This window comes from Pungitius pungitius, chromosome 18 (genome assembly GCF_949316345.1).
Source record: "Pungitius pungitius chromosome 18, fPunPun2.1, whole genome shotgun sequence".
Taxonomy (NCBI): domain Eukaryota; kingdom Metazoa; phylum Chordata; class Actinopteri; order Perciformes; family Gasterosteidae; genus Pungitius; species Pungitius pungitius.
Genome location: NC_084917.1, coordinates 4,821,270 through 4,843,062, shown reverse-complemented (window position 1 = coordinate 4,843,062; position 21,793 = coordinate 4,821,270). Strand labels below are relative to the sequence as shown.

At 48.7% G+C, this 21,793-nt stretch overlaps 1 protein-coding gene across 1 annotated transcript; it reads right to left on the bottom strand.

Annotated features, from left to right (window-relative positions):
- Positions 1-1,152: 1,152 nt before the first annotated feature.
- On the bottom strand, positions 1,153-11,192 carry LOC119227090 (zinc finger and BTB domain-containing protein 7C). The gene is made up of 4 exons (XM_037485566.2): positions 10,359-11,192; positions 4,299-5,018; positions 3,494-4,203; positions 1,153-3,110 (listed from the first exon to the last, which is right to left on the bottom strand). The coding sequence occupies exons 2-4, from the start codon at positions 4,998-5,000 to the stop codon at positions 2,525-2,527; spliced, it is 1,998 nt and encodes a 665-aa protein (XP_037341463.2). The 5' UTR covers positions 5,001-5,018; positions 10,359-11,192; the 3' UTR covers positions 1,153-2,524.
- Between the last annotated feature and the right edge of the window lie 10,601 nt (positions 11,193-21,793).

Here is a 21,793-nt window from a genome sequence, read left to right as displayed (position 1 = left end):
GAACAGTAATTCCTTGCTTCTGACTCACTACGTATTGACACTGAAGGAGTGGGTTTGATTGATCGGCCACATTTCATTTGATCACTCGTCCATTCGTCTGGTCGACCTCATGCTCAAACAGCAGCGCTCTGCTTGTGTTATCGTTTAATGACATAATCTTTGCGGCAGGAGATGACAACCCAACATTACAGTGAACAAATAATAATACCTCCTATACTCCTATACTCCTTCTCTGGTCTCGTGTGTGTGTGGGAGTGAACTAATGCAGCAGAGTGGCAGGTGCTGTGCAAACTTTACTTTTTACCGGCTGTTGTGTAACCTCTTGTTCACACGCAATTCTCCTACAGTTTTACCTCTCGTGATGATATATAATCATGCAGTTAAGATTTAGGATTGGAATCCTGTAACGTCACACCGCGGATTTATTGTTAAGATGTTAACTATGTTCATCTCACTTCATTTGCTGATATACTGTATATCCACGAGGGCCTTAAATAACCAGCTACGCCTCTCGGGGTTTCTGGCAGGGAGGTGATGCAAAGAGGCCGGAGATCGTAAATCAGGTTTTATGTTGATTAATCGCACCGACGTTTGGGCTTCCTGCGGTTTTGTTCGTGTTGTCTTGTTGCATCGTGAATATTTTAAAGGCCCACCCAGAGGTGTAAATGCTGCCGTGTTTTTTTGGCATTGGTCCGCGCTATAAACTCAATTTAGACATTGAATATATGAAATCTCTCAGATTAATGTGGATAAACATGTTCCATGACAAGGAAGCACATGGTTTTACTTACCAGTTCATTGAAATAACTTTTCATACAAACACTGGGTTCCATTTGAACCAATTTGATTTAATATAACACAGACTACTGGGTCGACATTACTCCATATAATAAAACAATTTGGTCACCAATCAAATCAAGGACAATGTGTGTTGCTTTACTTTATTTAAGTATGGAAATGCTGTAAACTAATGTATTTTTATTACCTAGATATTCTCTATTGTATATTTTATCCGCTTGTCACCATCCTGAGTGGGAATGGATCCTCCTGCTCTTTAGCAAAGATTACAAATAAATACCCCACAACCTAAAACCAGGAGCCACATCTCAAAGTGGTAATATTAGGAAAAAACACTCCGAAAGTAGAGCAAAGTTCAACATTTAGTGTCTTTATAAAACAGATTTGCAAAATATAGCCAAGGCTCATTCATTTAAATATGCATAAATAGCAAGAAAATACTTTCCCATTTCAATTCAAATCATTCTTAACTTCTTTATACACAAATCAGAGATGAACGTTATATGAAAAACAACTAGGGCTTAACTTCACCCCGTTGATTTGTTGCAGCAGAGAAAACACAAGCACACTGTTCAGCTAAAGCGACGGTTGATTGGTCAGAAACACACATATTCATAAACATCAAAACAAAGTCGTATTCAAGTCTGTGAAATATCAAAGTACACATCTTTGGGTGGATGCCTTTTGAGATCAATATATATATATATATATATATATATATATATATATATATATATATATATATATATATATACATACATATATTATTTTACATCAGCAACGCTGACTGTAATTAACACCATGGCCAAAGAGTTTGTGTCCTTATGTACAATAGTGCAGGCGAGGAGTTTAAATCAGAACAAGGCAGTGAAAGGCTAATTACACGTTATCAAATGTCCTGATTTTGTACACTTCAAGTGGGTTCCCTTTGTTTTGGAATATCATTAAATATCAATGTCAGGATCAAACATACCTGCAGGGCATGTGCCAGACGAAGCCCTGCTCAAGTGAAACATTTTGATGTTTTTTTTTTTCTTGGTCTGTTTTTTCCAAACTTAAAACACAATATTCAAATAAAACTCGCTGTGATTTGATTGGATGAAGGCTTATTCATATATTTGAAATTGCATTCTATTCGTTTATGTTAACTTCACTTCCCTTTTGAAATTGGACCGCAATCGACCTTCTTTTAACGACGCGCGCTCGACCAATTTTATCTTTTATTTCACATTCATCACACAGGACACTAAGAAGTGCACTTTGTCCTGCTCTGATTCTTGTATTTTACTGCATACGAATACTTTTCAGTACAAAAGGCCGGATCACATCTGGCTTCAGAGGACGTCGTAGGACCGAGTTGGCTGGAAACATAAATAACGCAAATATATATAATATAACAGCATCGCGATACGTTTTCCTCATTAGCCGTGTCAAACTGTTTTGCCTCCTCTTAAAATGCGATCAAAATATCTGTAAACAATAAATCTGACTTGACATCTTTCAACTGGTTAAATCAGACTGCGTCTGATCCTCAAGAGGAAACAAACAGCAAGTCTGTTTTTTGTTTTGTTTTGTACTGTGACTCAGCAGGCTTCAAAAGGTTCATCCGTCTCACTTTCACTTTTTGAGAAAAAAAAGGTGCTTTAGCGTCCCGGAGCAGAACAGACAGCGACCCTGAGGCGCTTCCTTCCCTCGTCTCCTTTCTCTCCTCGTCTCCTTTCTCTCCTCATTTGGCCGCCTCGGGGATGGGCGGAGCGCGCTCCAGCCGCACGGTCCAGGGGTCGGAGGTCGCGGCGTAAAACGGAGAGCGGGCGAGCACTTCCTCTCCCGCCAGGGCGAAGGCGAACACTCCCCTCTGCCTCCCCGCCGCGGCCTTCCCCCCCCCCGCCGCCTCCTCCCGCCGCTCGCCGCCCTTGAAACCCGGGCCCCTGTCGCCGAGCATCTCCCCGAGTCCGTGACCCTTGACCCCCTGGTACGCCGGGCTCAACCCGTTCTCCGCGAACCGGTTGGCGGCGACGGCGGCGGGCGGGCACAGGAAGCTGCCGGCGCCCGCCGCCGACCGCCAGGCCGCTGGCTTCCTGCCCCGGCGCGGGCGGGAGATGCGGCAGCTCTGCCTCTTGATGTGCCGGTGCAGGTGGTCGGACCGCGTGAAGCTCTTGTAGCAGTGCTCGCACTGGTAGGGCCGCACGCCCGTGTGGATGCGCAGGTGGTTCTTGAGGTCGTAGTTGTGCACGAACTTGGAGTTGCAGTGGAGGCAGATGTAGGGCCGCTCGCCGGTGTGCTTCCTCATGTGGATCTTGAGTTTGTCCTGTCTGAGAAAAGAACAAAACCATTTTTTTTTTTTTTTGTACAGCGTTGTGGGACGAAATGTTTACACGTAGACTGCTTTTCTTTGGCTTTTTTAGATCTCCTCTTGCACGTATCACTATAATGCAACAAAAAAAAAGAGACACCGCAGGGGGGGCTTTCCACTCTGAGCTCTTTGATGTTCAGATTTGGTGAAAACACATTAACCTCAGTCTAAAGTCAACGGGGTACTTTTCCGTTAAACCTGTGGTTTTACATAAGCCGCCGCTTTGAAGCGAAAACGCACAGGAACCGGAAGATCTCGAGGTGATCTCTCCGCGGCCCGCTAATGCGGAACACGTAAAGCAAACTGATGATGATGAGGATGAGGAAGTGCTTCTCCACGTACCTGGTGAATCGAACCTCACAGATGGTGCACATGTACGGCTTCTCGCCCGTGTGGGTCCTCATGTGTCGCGGCAGCTTGCCGGCTCCCTGGATCACCTTGTTGCAGATCGGACACTGCTGCGACGCCTTGGGCTTCATCTTCCGCTCCTCCTCCATCTGCCAGGGGGGGAACAGCGCCCCCAGGTGGGACGCCGAGCTCAGGAAGCTGAGGTACGACCGGAAGTCGGCCTCGTCCTTTATCGGACCCAGGGCGTGACCCTCCGGCGGCCCGGGGCCCCCCGCGCCCACGGCGCCGCCGAGGCCCGAGCTGACCAACTCCTTCAGGAAGTCGCCGCTGAGCAGGCTCAGGGGGATGTCGTCCTTCGCCTCCTCCTTAATCATCCCCCTTTTCGCGGCCAGATCCAGGGGCCTGGCGGCGTCCAGCGGGGCCGAGGCGGCGAAGGCGTGGTGGTGGTGTTGGTGGTGGTGGTGGTGGTGGGGGGGGAGCCCGGCCTGCTGCGGGGCCCCCGCCTGGGGATGCTGGTGGTGGCCGGGATTCAGGAACTGCTTGGGGAAGGTCGGGAACTCGGCGGCCCACATGGAGGGGTAGAAGCCCGGCAGGAGGGGCGAGAGGTCGGCCCTCCGGTCCAGCGTCGACGCGCGGGGGTAGAGGCCGTCCTGGAGGAGGGACTCGATGGAGAAGTCCTTCAGAGCCCGGCTCTCCATGCTCTCCTGCAACACAAGGCGGCCGGCCGTCAAGCCCTTTTGGACTTTTGAACAGAGACAATGCACCGCAAGTAAACCCCGAAAGGACCAGTCAACCGTACCTGTTTCCCTCTCAGGGAGTCCGGAGACCAGTGGGACGACCCTCTGTGCCGGTCCAGCTGCTGGTGGTACTTGGAGGTGCTGGGAGGCGGCGACTCCTCCGTCCCGGGGGGCCTCCTCTGGCCCCGGCTCTCCGACGGCGACCTCTCGCTGACGTCGTCCCCCCGCTCGTCCCTCCTCGACCCCTCGTCCTCCTCTTCGTCCTCCTCTTCTTCCTCCTCCTCCTCCTCCTCCTCTTCGTCCTCCTCCTCCTCCCCCTCCTCCTCCTCCTCTCCGTCCTCCGCTCTCCCGCCACCCCCGCTGTCCATGATCTCCAGGCAAACGTTGATGACGCAGGGGATCTCCAGCATCTGGGCCGCCTTCAGGATCTCCTTGACGTTGGACGCCGTCACGGTCAGCGTCGACGTGTAGGCGAACTCCAGGATGGCCGTGAGGGGCTCCGGCGCCACGAAGTCGATCTCGTACACGGCCACCGCGGGATGGTGGTCCCCGCCGGCGGCCGTGGCCACCGTGAAGAGCTTCTTGAAGTACTGGCTGCAGGCGGCCAGGACGGAGCGGTGGGTGCGGTACTCGTGGTCGCGGACGATGAGGACGACGTCGCACAGCAGGCCGTCGCGGCGCTGCTCGTTGAGGCTGCACAGGACGTCGCTGCTGTGATTTGGGAAGGGGATCCCGATCAGATCCTCCTCTCTGTGGTGAACCATTCTCCTCTGTGTTGTGGTCTGGAAGAGAAGGACATGGCAAGGAGCATTTAAACCACAGCCAACATGGTGCTCTTAAAACCCTCATTCGGGTTTTTTTGAGTCGTTCAAATTTTGAAGGTCATGAACACAAAGTATTAATAATACAGCTAATAAATCGTTAAAATATAGAGAAGAGTCAAATAAATGAAGCTTCACAAATGAACCAGGATATAAGTCAGTTTGAATGATAAATACGTACAAAAGAGTTGTGCAGTTTTTGTTCGAAAATACCTTGAGAATTTTATACTGTGATTCATCTGAACAAGTCCTCTTTGGCCTCCTGTTGCCAGGTGATGATTGGTCACCGTCATTTTCACATTGAAAATCCACAGAGACCCGTTGGAAACATAAACATTTCTTCATCTTGTGAGGAAGAAGTTCCATGTTAAGGCAAATGATTTTAATTTATCGTTCTGAAAACATTGATTTTTAGGAGTCATCATTGACAAGCAGCTGCCATTCATTAGATGAAGGATTTTTTTTTAAGTGTTGTTATGTGAATAGATGGAAGCTGATATTGTCTAACAATGAGTGACAGCCTCGCTTTATTAAAATATACTGTGGGCATGCTTGTTTGTGTGCCATCTGTGCAGCGAAGGCAACAAGCGGTAAATAAAGCCTCAAAACGTCTCATTTTCGGCAAACATCGCATCGTGTAATATTTATTCTCGAACGTGCCACCACGATCTCTGGTAGGAACGTGCTCTTCGACTCTCTCTGTGCGTGTTTTTTTTTCGGGAAACCCCTCGCTCTGGCAACACATTAAACGGCGTCGACTGCTTTCCCATTAATACGTTTACCGCTGCTTCCGTTTGACGCTCGACGAGAGTCTCTGTAACAGAGTGTGTGACTTTCATCCTTTGAAACGACTTCTGCCGCTGCTGGCATGCGGTTGAGCGATGAACAAAACGACAAAAGAGGTCAGATTGTACTCTAGATAGACGCAGCGTATCCTGTGAGAACGCTTACTCGTGCACTATAGCCCCTCCTCTCTCGTTTGATTTACTGCTCCGTGACTAAGAGCTCGACGTTGTCTCTGCAGCTTCCTGGGTTCCCACCTGTTGATTCATTGTCGTTTTTCAGCGAGGGTGGTTGTCACGGTTTGGGTCCATGTCCTGTTTTATTTTTGTAGGGTCGTGCCGCTCGTGTCCCCGGGTTTTAACTTCACTTCCTGCCTCGTCCTGTCCTGCCCTGTGATTGTCTGCAGCGTCGGCCTCTTGTCCCTGGGTCGCGTCATTGCATGTTGCATGATGTGCTCGTCTGCATGTTGTCAGAGTCATCGTGTGCTCGGTTTTTTTTCCCTTGATGGGTTTTTGAATTCTTGGATTTTGGATTATTAAAAAGTAACTTTTTTTGACCAGGGACAAGAGACTCACGTGGCTTAAATGCACAGGGGAGGGTGCGGGTGATTGGACACAATCGTGGACACTGCAGACAATCACAGGGCAGGACAGGACGAGGCAGGAAGTGAAGTTACCCCGGGGGGACAACGAGGGACACGACCCTACAGAATAAAAACCGGACATGGACCCAGACCGTGAGGTTGGGAAAACTTCCCCTGGCAGAGCGCTCGTTCGTTCACACACACGAGTAGAGCTTCAAATATGCCCGTCCACGCTTAGTGGTCATGGAGGCCTGTGCAGATAGACGCTTTGATGCGTGGATCACTCACCGCAGCTGCATTGATGACTGGCTCTAAAACAGCCATGGCTGAATGCGCTCACACACACACACACACACACACTTTCTTTTGTGGATCACACCAGAAAGGGGGAATAAAGAGAGAATCTCATACTCGTATACAAGTACACCTACAGGTATACAACTTGGATACCCATCTTACATGTGGTTTATTCTTGTCCGTCTTGTTGCTAGGTGACCGTTGCTACGTTGATGCAGCGTGGTCATAATTAAAATGTCTATAGAGGGGGTGGTGGTGCAGGATGTAGGACCACAGACCTGCTGCGTGGAGCCACCTCGAAACCGCTCCGACGGGAGAAGTGGGAGAGATCAGACGGCCCCAAAAGTTCCCTAACAGGTTGCACAAACACCAGCCGAGGGCCCGCCAAGGCAAACAATGGCGCAGAGCTTGGAACAACACACGGAGTGGATAAGAGGGAGGGAAAAAGGAGTCCGACCAGGGAGGGCTCGGCCCAACCCGCCGTCATCGATCCGTCCCACCACCCGCTCCTGGAGGCTGCCCCCCCCCCCCACCCCCACCCCACGCCCTCCGTTCCCACTGTTTGCCCCCTCCCCACTAACCCTAACCCTAACCCTAATTACAACGTGGAGAGGATCTGAGGAGGATGTGCCACATAGACAGGGAGGGGAACGAGGACACACGGCTTTCCCACCGCAAGGTCCTGGAGCGACATTTCATCAGGCAAACAGCCTTAACCCGTTTCCCCCCCCCCCCTCCCCCCGCCCTCCCTCGCCCCTCCCTCCCACACACGGCCCTGTTCACGGAGCAGCCAGGGTGGGGACGCCTTGTGAAAGGGTTCTGGTAATTACTGTGGCTCCTTATCCACCTTCGTCTTCCAGTAAAGTCAAAGAAGGGCACCCTCCCCTTTTCTTCTCTGATAAAACTTAATGACCGTCACACGTTTTTTGAATAAAACAACAGTCTGAATCGGGTTTCGTTGCAATCGTTGGCCAATTAGTTCACTTTGCAGGAATTTCTGTTCCATTGTGAAAACCGTTCATACCTCAGCTATCGGTTCAATTATTAAACTGACCTCTAACGGACAGTCCTGCCTCTCTCTCTGTGTGTGAGTGTCTCTCTATCTCTCCCTCTCTCTCTCTGTGTGAGTCTCTCTCTATCTCTCTTGTTTTCCGCCTGCCTGTGCCGGGCCACATCTCCTCTCATGCCTCACTTAGTCATTAAACACGTTCAACTCAGCACTCCCACCCCGGACGATGTGTCACCTCCATTCGGCGTTGTCTTTGTCCCAAGAACTTCATCTGCTTTCTGGGATCTGAAACCCCCCCCCCCTCCCCCTCCCCCCCCCTTCCCTCACCTCCTCCTGATCCTTCTCCTCTCCCCCCCACCCCCCAGCCCACCCCTAAGGCCCCGTTGCAGCGGCATCACTCTTTACGCCTCTGGAGCGGAGCGGCCGACTTGTCCCGAAGCCCTGACCGGCTCCAGGGCCACAAATCAGCAGGCTAATGTCCATCTCAACACTCGTTTGGCCTGTAAGCTACAACTACCTAGTTTATCCCCGTCAGAGCCACGCGGCCACCTGACCCACATGCTAAATCACCGGCGGCCAAAGTTCACCCCGGTTGTCACCAGGTGTCAAGGCGGGCAAGCGCCTGCCAGAAAGAAAAAAAAAAAAAAAAAACGGCGCACGGACAATAACTGGCGGTATTGACGGCAGGAATGCACACCTTGTTAGTGGGAGACGTTGATTTGACCGGCTGTGGAAAGCGAGTCCATTAACACCAGAACAGGGACAGCTCCCTGGTTGACGACGGTCTGGTGCCTATGGGCTGCACAGGGGACGGTTCGCTCTTAATTGATGTCAACCTGAGCAGGTGAACAGCACATGACTCCAGTTACCTGGGTTGTTTTTTTTTTTTTTTTTATTTACAATAATTATAAAGGTGTCAGGACCAAGCTTTTAACTGGACAAGTTTTGCTAAAAAAGTGGCGGATTGCTTGAAACTTATTTGTGGAAAGGTTTCACGGAGTTTGGCGCATATTTCTTCCACATAACAATAATGTTGGAAGTGAAGTAAAGACAGTTTGATAATTGTGATTTCAACACACTCTAATATGTGGAAACTTCCAACCAATAAGAGATTGTGGTTTATATGTTTCAGCGGATGTACCAATGAATTCTTTATTAGATTTAATCACTGTGTGATATTATTTCACCCTTTAAATCATACTAAAGCTGCATATATTATCAGTGTGACGAAGTGAAATATTTGAAGAAGATCACCAGAGATCCATAGGCCAATTTAACTGTCTCTCCTCCTTGAAGAGCCTGTTTGCACTGAATGTCCCCTCTCTGTCTCCGAGGGCCCTCAGCTACACACCATTGTGTCTCTCACCCACAAAGTCCTTCAAAGTTTATGGTTCGCTGCTGAATATCGGTTCAGTGATTAAGAATGTTGATTTTTTTTTTTTTTTACCTTCTACACGACGTTATGTTTCTCTACGATTCTGTTTGGTGTGAATGAAGACCCCCAAAGTTATGTCCTCTTTGAGAACGAAACAATATAAAACCAAAGCATTATTGCTTTTTTTTTTTTAAATCAAGCCTTGTAAATTTCATTTAGCATTGTTCCTACATTCAAATTGTGATGTGATTTACCATGAATTGTTAAATATGTTTTTTAAAGTGAATGACCATAACAATGTAACTAACATGACAAATTAACAGAGCTAAACAATGTGAATGAGCAAACTTCGGTATGACATTGATTTCTAATGAATTCCTTGTCACTGTAAGTGAGCCTGCTGAGCACGTGTCTGACTTAAGGTAGTCTTTTAGAGTGACCTCGTGAAAAATGATTAAATTAAACACCAAATTGTATCCTTTTTTTAACAACTGTTGCGTTAATAACGGCCGTAGAGCATTTGTTGACTCGTACGAATAAATCTCAACGGACGAATGACAATCAAAAACTGGTTAACAATTCTAATTGGGATACCAGTCCATGAGGTAAGAGGTCTGTGAGCTGGCTAACAACCAGTCTGTTGTAAACAGTCATTTACAGCTCAGCCTCAAATACATAACATGTTTTTATTTTGTCCACCCTGAAAACATCCCGCTATCTTTATGAATTACCTCAGTATTTGTTTTGGATTTAAAAGGAGAACCCCGTGTAGATACGGAATATCTAAAAGTGCAATGCATAATTACTGCTGGAGACCAAACACATACTTAAGCCCACTTAAACTACTATGTTTGACATTTCCAAGACGTGCCGCGATGCTATAAATTCTCTCGCTATTTCCAGAATCTTACGGCACAATATTTACAATACAGCCTAAACCATCACGCGGGTCGTTAAGCGGCTTTTCATCAACGCGCTTGCACCTCGTCGGGCCTTCGCGATCTGCAGCCACGACAACTCGGGCGAAACAGGGACTCCTACTTGTTACACGTGTGCTCGCTGCAACATGATGGACATGAAGTGCAAGCTTGATCGCTCTGACTCTGAAGAAATGTGACAAGTCCTTGTGGACATGTACGCTCTGAGGCGCCACCCGAGCGCGTGCTCCCAAAAAACTCTGACTTGCACATAAATTCCAACATGTCTCGATACGTCGGCCAGCATTCCACAGCCTTCAGGAGCTCATCTCCTTACCTTGCCTTTCAGCCTCTCGAAATTCCCGTCACGTGTCTTTGTATTTCCAGACTACTGAGAGGCTCCGTTGCTCCTCGCTTGACCTCTCAGCATCGCCCTTTCTCTTTAAAAAAAAAAAAAAAAAAAAAGAATAAGAAGAAAATTGGATCACCGCTGCCTCCCTTGCCTGTCAATCAGCCGGTGCCGGGCGGCCAGTCCATTCACCAACTCCCCACAACGGCCACGGATGCCCATTCACAAAAATACATTAAAAAAAAAAAAAATATATATATATAATAGGAATATCCAATGGAGAGAAGCTGAAGCAGAGGAGCAGAGGAGTGTGGTTCCCCGGGTCTGTCCGTGTAGCGGAGTGGCTGGTGTGTGGAGTTGAGAGTCAGCCTCACTGTTTGTGTGTGTGGCTCATATAGGACGAGCGAGAGAGTGAGAGGAAGGGAGGGAGGGCAGCAGCGCGGCGCTGAGGAGATGTCGCACCACTAGTTTTTATAGCAGGGTGGGTAGCTGGAAGATAATAATACCCCATCCTCCTCCACAACACAAGTTTAAGCGCACTGTGTAATAAGCCCATGGCGCAGACACCCTCTGATTTAGGTCAGACAAAATGAATTTTTAGTTGTGTTAGAGTGGATTTCTCTTTTTTTTTCTTTCTTTTTTTTTTTGGTATAAAAGGGGCCGGGGCAAAGAAACTTAAAGGGGTTGTTTGGGGAAACTGAGGATGAGGCTAAAAACATTTTTTTTAAAAGGAAAGGAGAAAGAGAGAGAAGTTGGGAAACTATTTTTGTCTCTTTTGGTTAATCTCAAGCTGAGATGAAGTGATGTAAAGGACTTAAAAGTAGTCCCCGAGTCGCTCACTCAGTCAGGCAGCTGCATCTTAAAGCCAGTGAGTTTCAGTTTTACACCTGTTTAAAATGGAGTCCTGCTACTTTCTATTTCCTCGCAAATTAGGTTGCGTACGTTATGCAAATTTCAAACTCTAACAAACACGCATCAAGCCCTCTGAGACCTTTGGTGCATGGGGTGAGACACAAAGAGGTGCACGCTGGGTCTGTGTAAAAAAAACAAAAAAAACACTCAGTCACAACATACTAATAACTGAACTCACGTTAACACCCTTCAGCGTGTGGCACCCTGCAGTCACAACCGTATAAAACTGGCCGACGGAGTTCATTTTGAGGTGAAATATCACTTAAAAGCCAGACAACGCGTGAGACACAACTCCAACGCAAACACTTAAAAAGACCCCGAGCCGTCTGCTGACTTTTTTGTTTTTCAACTCCACGGTTTCAAAACCTAGTTTGATTAAAAGAGCAGAAGGCCAACGTCACATTCCTGTTTTGAGTCAGAAATTAGCCAAAGCAGGGTAACGGTTGGTGAGCACCCCCCCCCCCACACACACACACGGGGGAGGAGAACGTTTATGCAGAACGGTGCAGAAATAAACCATTAGGCTGAAGCTCCAGTGAAGACGAGGGAGCCTGTTAAGCGGGTGATTGGCTAAATATCAAACGTCTAGGAATGTGATGACATTGCACTTTTGCAGGAGCTCAAAGAGCCGTCCTGTATGACATTGTTAGACCCGCCCCTTTGTATCACTGAATTATTATTTTTCAATTAAGTTTGCTTACAACAGGCTGACTGGAAAAAAAAAACAGTATATAAAATGGAAGAAGTCTCTGTGATCTTCCATCTTGGAAGTGACATCACAGCATAACGCTGTCAGCGACCTGAGGCGACAACCAGCTGTCACTCAAACATGTCCTCGGTTACGCCTACTTTAACGCCTGAGAGTTGGGGAAACTTAAATGATGTTTACACAGAGTTAAATAATAATGACCCTTGAAAAGGACCGCGTTTTGTCCAACAGACTTCAAAACAAAACAGTGATGATAGCTAAATTTGATAATCCAACATAATTTTTAATTAATTAAGGAAGAATCCTAGCCTCCTGTCCTTCATAAAGGTAAAACGCCACGTGATCTCCGTGGTTACGTGACCCCCTCAGATCCCCCAAAAGTCTAAATCCTAACTGGCAGACGGCGTGTGGACATCATAGTGTACATCAGACTGCTGTGGCCACTTCCCTTTGGGGGAAAACCTGCACTAAAGCAAACCGCTGCCCTTGTGGTTTACACTGTTTTGTGCAGGGGGGGGGAGGGGGGGGGGAGTTGAGGCCAGCTCACATTGGCATCCAGTATATATAAACAGGGTTAGCCACTAACTGCTAGCAGGCCAGCCAGACGGGCCGGAAAGAAAAAAAACAACCTTTGCCATCCTGTAAGATGGGCTATCTGTCCCCAAAAAACAGCATCACCGTGAGTGGTACCCGTGTGCACTGCTTTGTTCACGACTCAGTCCCGCTGGCTCGCGCGTCGCACGCGGGCCCCGACTGATCCAATACGAGAACGAAACCAGAACCAGAGAATTGACGCAGTGTTTTATCCTCCTGTTGCATGTAATCGGGTCGTCTGTGTTTTGTCTGTCTGTCTGTCTGTCTGGCGTCTCCACATACCTGTTTACTGCCTCCCGCTGCGCCCAGCACGACGCATGTATCAGGGCACCAGATTGGCAATTCGCAGGGGGGGGGGGGGGGGGGGGGGGAGGGAGGGAGGGTGGGGGGGGGTGTGAAGCATCTTTTCATAGAGTTGATATCATGGTGACTTTGCTGTGGGATATCATCAGCGGTAAGACTTCTCTCGCTGACAGACGCGTGGTTTCGGTGAAACACAACGTCCTTATACACTAAAGAGACGCACATACGCATCTTTGACCCTAGCAAAGGCACCAGAACACCAACCGTGATCTTCCCCTCCAGTCTTTTGTTTTTCTGACCATGGTGTATAAAATGTGTCACGGCTAACGGACCTTCCCCTGAATGAGTAAACTGTGTTACGACAGACGGGCTCGGAGCCCGAACTGGTGGGTCGGAGCCCAGGTGTGGCCCCGGGTGTGGGAGAGGAGCAGGAAAAGGGAGGCAATCATCTCCCCGACAGTCCAGAGATAGAGCGTCGCACCGGCCTCCGAGGGCTACACCCCCTCCCGCCCCCCCCCCCCGTCCTCAGTCCAAGGACGGAGAGAGAGAGACGCACGCGCGCACACACACACACACACACACACAACAAAGGGAGGCAGGCGTGTGTGAAGCCCGCTGTGCCCCGCTCAATCACAGAGACACACACCTGTCTGTCAGGTCATTAGAACTCACCTTGGAGCACGCCGTTCGGGTGAGTGAGGTGAGGACGTTTTTATTCTGCTGACCTGTCCGTTTGTGTGTTAACTTTCCCCGTTTTTTTTTTTTTTTAATCTTCGTTTCAAACGCCCTAATCGGTATCGGGAGCTTTGCCAGAAGGGAGGCTAAGTACACAGGCTGCATGGAGTTACAGTGTTTTGCTGGTGGCCTTAATGAACTCACTGCTGCGGGTGAGGATACAGCTTGAATGTAATATATTTATTCTTTATGTTGAAGACCAATTTTTAATATGAAGAGATTTACTTCTAATCCAAAAAAAAATATGTGACCGCCACTTCCACATTAACACTTCAGAATATCAGTCTGGTGTTGTGCGTTAGTTTGATTTGCTTGGTGTGAATATTTGTGTGTGTGTGTGTGTGTGTGTGTGTGTGCGCACATGTTGGGAGGCTCGCGGGGTGAATGAGGACAACTCCTTGTGTGGATAACGAGAAGGAGCCCAGCCTTGGCGGGACAGCCTCTGTCTGCCCTCAGGTTAGTGTGTGTGTGTGTGTGTGTGTGCCTGTTTGTGTGTGTGCACGCATGTGTGTGTGTGTGTGTGCGTGTGTGTGTGTCAGCAGGAGAGCCCTCGGGCACTCTGGCACCTCCTAATTAAAACCAGTCAGGCTGCAGGGCAAGGGAGACAGATGCCTGTCATGGCACACACACACACACACACACACACACACACACACACCGTGGTGGACCACATTCAACCACAAGGGCGCTCACAAACACACAAGAGTAATGCGTAGGTCAGCTATTTTTGCACTTGCGCCCGATCTGGTCCCGCCCACTCGGGTCTCACACAGGTAAACGAGTCCGTGTCCGACCCACACGACAAAGAGAGAGAAACCGCAGAATCCAGCAGGGACGTGATTCACGTTGTTGAGGCTGCTGACAAGCCGAGACAAAGGAGACCGCGGCTCGCATTGACTGTTTGACTGGTGCACGTTTGAGTTTCACCAGTGAATCTGGTAAGCGGTACATGTATTTGGGTTAAAAAAAAAAAAAAAAGAGCCCGTCTGCAGTTTTGTACATGAAACCTGCTGTCACTCTCACATGCAGGCATCCAGAGTGACACATCTCCCCCCCCCCCCCCACCCCCCTCCCAGCACAGAATGAGTACTCAATGTCTGTTACCTAGTGTCTGTCACATTTGAACTCTGCCCCCACCCCCTCCCCTCCATGCCACCACATGTCCCCGGCAGGCTAACTGCTGTAGGTCTGGGGTAGGTGGGTGGATCAAGGCCTGCTGCTCTCCTCTCTCTCTCTCTCTCTCTCTCTCCCAATGATTAGGTGTCATAAGCAGGCCAGCTAGCGTAACCCACACACTCGTGTCTCTAAAACTACCATCCAGCCCCGCTTTCTCTCTCTCGCTGCCTCTCGCCTCTCACACACAGGTGGGTGGACCCACTTATTCAACCCAGATCTTTCTTTTAGACATTATGAAATCATGCTCTCTCTCTCTCTCTCTCTCTCTCTCTCTCTCTCTTCTTCTTTTTGTTTTTTTTTGTTTCATCCAACACCCTGATGCTGAATGACATTCAACTCTCTCTTTCCTGCAGACCTGTTCTACATAGTTAATTTAAAGATCGCTGTGCTGAGAATGGTGTCTCTTTGCACTTGTCACTCGGCTCAGGCCAGTTGGGTTGCCGGTGGTTACGGGGGGGCCTATTTTCTATTATCTAGGTAACATTCAGGAAACACACACAATTTATTTTTTGTGCTTGAAATGCTTCATTGCGCAAGCACAATACAGATTGGGGTCGCGGCTGACATTTCAGATGTACAAATGTGGGAAAAACAATTGATATTGATCCTTCTGGTGAATCCTAAATCACTCAAGGGACCATGCTTTTCATATTAAATGAGTGTCAGCAGCTAGTGTGTTGCAATTCATTTGAAATAATAAAAAAAAATACATGCAACTCATTCTTGAGGGTATTTGAATGAACACATTTTTAGTTCCTCTTAAGTCTGGGGCCCTTGTTGCTCCCAGGTGACGTAGCTGACAAGGTATGTCAACACAGAGTCACTTTGTGAAAGAAAAACGGCCAAAAAAAACAGGATGAAAGGCGGCAGCAGGGACGGAGGGGAGCATGGCGGTGCGAATGGAGAAATCGTTACCGGAATAAAGCATGAAAAGCAGAGAGGGCGCCGATGGAGCCGACCTCTGGGAGAGCGAGTGCCTGCCTCCCCGGCTCGCTTTGTCGTTTTGGTTTTTTTTTCGGGCCAGGCGCCGCGTTTCGTGAGGAACGCGAAAGTACACAAATCCCACTGAAGGAGCTTTTTTGGCAAGGACTCGGGCCTCCCGCCCACGGGCAGCCTCTTCAGGCCTCCTCCCATCCTCTATTCATCTGTGAGGGGCGGCTTACTCACCCGGCCCAACTCCACACACACACACACACACACACACACACGCACACAACAAAACCTGGACCTCAGTCCTACGGAGGAGGGCCGGACACGCACGCACACGCACAGTTCCTTTGGCCGCTGTGCGCGCACACGACGCGGTTACGTCCAAACGTCGCGAGCGCGAAGCCGCGTCCTCGTTCAGGTGTCGCGTGCACTCCTCTCCCGGTTTTCAAGTTCAGCCCCTTTGTGTTGAACACCGGATCATCATTTGCAGCATAACTACGGGAGAGATTGTGCAAACATGAATGAAATGTGCCTCGGGCAAACATGCCAATGGAACAAAAGACCTGCTCGGATCAGATTGAAGTGAGATAATCCAGGTGGGGGGGGGGCAGAGTTTAAGGCAGGGGGTGTGACGAGAGTAGGTGGTAACGTCTACTTGACTTTATCCTCCTCCAACCGTTGCTGTGACAGGACGAGAGCTGTGTAGGTTCTGCCTTTGTTTCTTTTCTTTCATTAACGATGGAGGCTGAAGCGGTCCTATTTCACCCACGGAACCAGTCAAAAGTTTGGACACGGGTTTGCATTGAATTGAATGAGGAAATGGGTCCAAAACATTTGACTGGTGCACATCATCGCTCGTCATCCCCATTTTAAATTATTCTCCTAAAAGTCAACCGTTACTCTGTAGTTAAGTTCAAGGGGTTTGGAGGTCACAGAAAGGACGAGTCTGGAATGTCACACCTCTGTCCCCACGTGTGTTGAAAAGAAAAGCAGAATCTCAGTTTCAAGACGGAGCCCCCCCCCCCCCCCCCCCCCCCCCAATTATTTCCACCATCTCAATCAATTAAGAGATGGGCTACACGTTGATTCAGAACCACTCGGGGCAGCGCATGGCGACAGAATTGTGCCGATGACAAGGAAGAATTCTGAGAAATACGTCGTCGCGCCCAATCATTCATTCATTCATTCATTCGTGGTGTAGTTACACAAACTGCGGCTGTAAACAAAACGTAATCAGTCTTTCAATCTGTTCCAGCTTTGTCATGCTTCACTCGCATCCTCCTCGGTGTCTGCTGCCATGAGAAAGATGAGCACATCTGTTGCAAGACACACACACACACACAGAGAGAGAGAGAAAGTTTCTGGACATCCCTCCACTACCTTGAAAGGTTTGAGACGTGGAGCGACTTGCAACTTAAAACGAAACATGACATGAATCAGGTCCCCCCCGGGTCCTACAGAGTTTCACCTTTCTAGTCTGACTCTGGCTCTCAGTGGGTGGGCGACAGCTTTTTGCCACAACACACAGAAAACAGAAAACCTCTCGCTATAACTAAGAGACGAAGAAAGGCGAAGACAAGAAGAGGGGAGAAAAAGACAGTAGGATGTAGGACTGACCTTTTAAGAAGAAAAGTTTTTTTTTTTTTTTAACCCAGTTCCTCTCTAGCCCATTCGTCTCAGCGCCGGCAGACTTGTGAAAGTGAGAGCGGCCCGAGATAGACGCTTGCGAAGGTGCGCCCGAGAGCGAAAAGGTGCCGTTCAAAGCGCTTATCTAAGGAACAAAACTACACACAACAAAAAAAAAAAAAACTGCTACGCCCACCCCGAACCTGAGCCAACACCCCTCCCTCTGAACCCTCCAAAAGTATTTTGGCAGCGTTCCCTTGGCGAGTCCACCTGTGCTTTGGGGAGGGGAGGGGCTCGCTCACCGGGCCAAGCCTAAAAGCCTGAAAGGGTTTACGGCTGGGGATAGGCAGAGCCGAGCCTTTGGTAATGGGGCTGGAGAACATAGGAGAGGGGAGGTCGGGGGGGGGAGTGAGGCGGGGCAACACGCACCGAGATCGGTTCTCTGCCTTGGCCAAACAGGAGCTGCAGGGGTTCGTATCAGGCCACCGGACAAAAGACGTATATCAGGGGGGAGAAATGAAAAGAGTTGGAAGAAAGGCAGGGCTGATGGTTGGTGACAGTATCTGAGTGTGTTCTGGGTGTGTGCTCCACTGCGCCCGGCCCGTACCTGGCGGGGACGTAAGAAGCCATTGTGCTGCTCGGGAGCCCTTAATGCGGCGTAATGGGGAGATAATAAGAGGGTGTTATCAGTGGTGTAAATGTTGCTTGAAGTGTCGTGGCAGGTGATATGAGAGCAGTGGGCACCATCTGGTCTGATGATTCTCAAACATGCTCCAGAACTAAAGGCTGTGGTTTCGTGACGTTTGGTCCAATAAAGTAATTCATAACAGTAAAAATATTGAATTTTGGAGGCTTCAGAGCATCATTAATCAATATTTTTTACAACCCATCAAATAACCATCTGAAAACCATGTGGAAAAAAAACAACGAAAGGGGTCAAATAAAAGTGATGAAATAACGATGAGCTGATTCTGCATTTCCTGTCATTGTGTTGTGGTTTGACACTAGACTTCACAGTTTGTCACTGAGAGCATCAAGCAGCAAACTCGCTTACACACCTCATCGAAATGGGAGCTCGGGCAAGCATCCTTTTTACAACTTTAGAGCCAATCTTCTTAACTTACTCTCAGCAAGAAAGCAGATACTTGGAAGGAAAGATTTACCCCAATGAGTAATGCACAATTTCCATTAGCGCACACCCCCGAAGGAATTAAGAACTATGAGATTCATAATTAGGTGAAAACATGTGGCATGTAGTAGCATTACCTCCCATACGGATTGGAATCAGGCATTTTATTCATTTCAAAGAGTACTGTGTATTTATCTTCTACGTGATGGGGCCCCCTTTTAAAATACATTAAAGGGAAAAATACTCACAGTACACAGAGCAACAACTCTTATTTACACCCACATGCTTCTGTTGCTTTCATCTCGCCACCTGTGAAGTGGGTGTGACCATCCAATCCACCAAATCTGTCACGTAGACCTGTTTCTGCTTGCCGGCCACGTTTTTGGGTGATGGAATCTGTTTTTAAAAAAAAAGCTTTTGTTGTGCGTTCTGAGGTTTTGCGTTATGCTTGAGTAGGCACTTCTCCGGGCTCCCCACACACGTGTGGTGCACGTGAACCGTCGTTAAGAGGTGCTGATTTAGTTTTTCATGCCACGGAAGATATGTTAAAGGTACATTAATGATCCTTATATTGTACGTTATGTTCAGGAAGATCAATGACAATCTGTCCAATGTGTCTTTTTTCATATCCTAAATGATGATGACGGTTTGTCACGTTGAATTGCTAAATGTCGGTACGTATGTATGTCGGAAGGGGGAGCAAAGAGCAGAAGAAGAGGCAGCGGCGTGGGTCAGAGGTGTGTTGGTGTGAGTGGGAGCTGCCGGTGTGCAACAACATCTCCGCCATCCACGGCAGCTCCCTCTGGATCCGAAAGGGTTCGAACGCCGCGTGTGGCCTGGTGTCGATCGTGCAAACCTCCTCTTTTTTGGGAGGCGACACAAACGCCACAAAAGGATCCGCAAAAGTTGTAAACCAGTGTCTGCGTTTTTTAAGGCTCTTTCCTGCATGGTTTTGGACGTCGGAGTAATGAGCGATCCCATTCCTCAGCTTTAACCCCCCCCCCCCCTTTTACATGTTTGACTTTTGACTCGTAACACTAGAGCAGTGAAAGGAACATTATCGGCCAGCGAGAAGCCTTACCCAAAGATGCAGAGATTAATGGGCCACCAGGAGAATCATAGAACCAGTTTAACATGCCTTGCATGTCACAACAGACGTGGGAGTGGGAGAGGAAGCCAACGTCACTCCGGAAAAAAAAAAAGAAGCAACGACGCGATGAAAGGGAGACTTAAAGAGCTCAACTGAAGAACTTAACCGTGCCTGTGTTCGTGTTTTGGAGAGAACGATGAGCACTCCTCAAACACTAACTTCATATTTTCCCACCCAATAGTACTGCGCAAATTCAAAAATCCTTGTATTTCAAGCCTTGAAGTTTCCCCCGACCTCGAGGGAGATGAACCACGATTGGGCTGAATTGAACTCATCATTAACCTGTCATGTGTTCCAGGATAATATAAAGACGTAGTGCTGCAGTTTGCTCGACCCCTCGGTGACAATGGTCACCATGGAGACTGCCTGGTAGGTCTGCGTTACCACTTGGGCAACTGTGTTTGTACATGTGATTGTTAATCAGGTGAGAGGATTGTCCCCACCCTCAGGAATCAGTTAGTTGGTGACGCTTCAGAGGGCGACGGAGCGTTGGATGGGGGGCAGAAGTCGCAGGGTCTCACTGTCAGCCTCCGGAATTCAGCCCCAGTTTATGTGACCTCAGTTCATATTTATTATGAACTGGGGTCATATAAATATTAACCGGGGTCTCTGGAAACCAGACACTTCCTCCGTATGCAGTGGCTGGAGGCTGACACCTGTTGGGATGGAGTTTAGGGGTGGAGTTCATTTAGAAGCTCATATTGTGCCATCTTCTTTGCTGCCAGCGCGGAGCTGGAAACAGATCCAAGTGAGATAATCTAGAAAAATGGCCGAGACCGGTGCTTCCGTTGTGATGTTTCTGTCTTGGTTTGACCCGTGCAACCGATAGAAGAATATTTGTATCATTTGTATTATTTATTTATTTATTTATATCTATCTATTATTTATGTCGAGGGTTCACTTTCACTGGCCATTGTACTGTTAATGTTCTAATTATAAGGGCTGTAATTTGCTCTCTTTTCATTTGTCTTACTTCTGACAGGGTCTTACACGACGAACCCTCAGTGTAGCAAACAAACATAAAGAAGCATTGACACAACATGTAAAATGTAATCACACAGCTGCACAACATTTATATTTAAATGCATTATTATTCAATTTCATCCCAGGTAAAAATGACCTATTTTCAGGAATCTCTCCCCCCCCCCCCCCTTAATCAAAACAAATTTAACATATTAACTCAACTTTACACCGCCGAGAGTTGCACAACGTTCTGATTAGAAGGTTAAAATAGATTAACGCAGGAAAATCTATTGTCAGGTTTTCCATCAGCCGAAACCGTTCGTCTTGCATTAACCTTAAAAAGAAGAAGACCGAAAGTTCGCCGTGGAGCAAATGGCAGAAAGGAAGTGGAGGAAGGTGGAGCTTGTGTGAACCAGTCTCGCCACCTCAAGTGGGCGGAACTCTGGTGAAGCTTTTGTGAGAAGAGTCGGCACTGCCCATCTCTCACCCCCCCCCCCCCCCCCCCCTCCTCCGCCCGTCTTTCACCATACCCAGACCATGCTACCCCCCCCCCCCTCCTCCTTCCTCTCTCTTCTAGCCAGCCCCACCACAAAGTCCCACCCACAGCATGAGAAGACAGGGAATGTGATCTAACCGCACTCCCAGAGATATTACCTCAGCGGCCACCCCCTGCACGCACGTGCACACGCAAACACACACTCCTACCTTCCCCTCCGTCATACCCATGACCTCCCCCACCCCACCCCCCACCCCCAGCGTTCCCCTCCCTTGCTCCCCCCCCACCCCCCACCCCCTGATCTCCTCCTCGTCCTCCACTCCTCTCACGTTACCGCTGCCAGGCCGTAATGTTTTTCTTAGCCTCTCCTACACAGCTTTCACACACATTCCCTTCCTCCCTCAACGCACAGCAACGTCCCACACACCCCGGTGCCCAGCTGACCCACAGAGAGAAGGAGGTGGGAGAGCTCCGGGTGGGCAGCGACGCCATCATCCGAGGGACGGGCAGCCCGGCTGTTGCGCTCACGAGGTGACTGGCGGCGTTTTTTGTTTGTTTTTTAATCGGCAAAACGATGAATACGAATGTATTTTCTGATTTGGCTCATTATTACGAGCTGTTTTTTCTGCAGCACTCCTTCTGATCTGGGGGCTGACAGGATGTGGTGAAGGATTCATTCCTTTCCACAGAGAGAGAGACA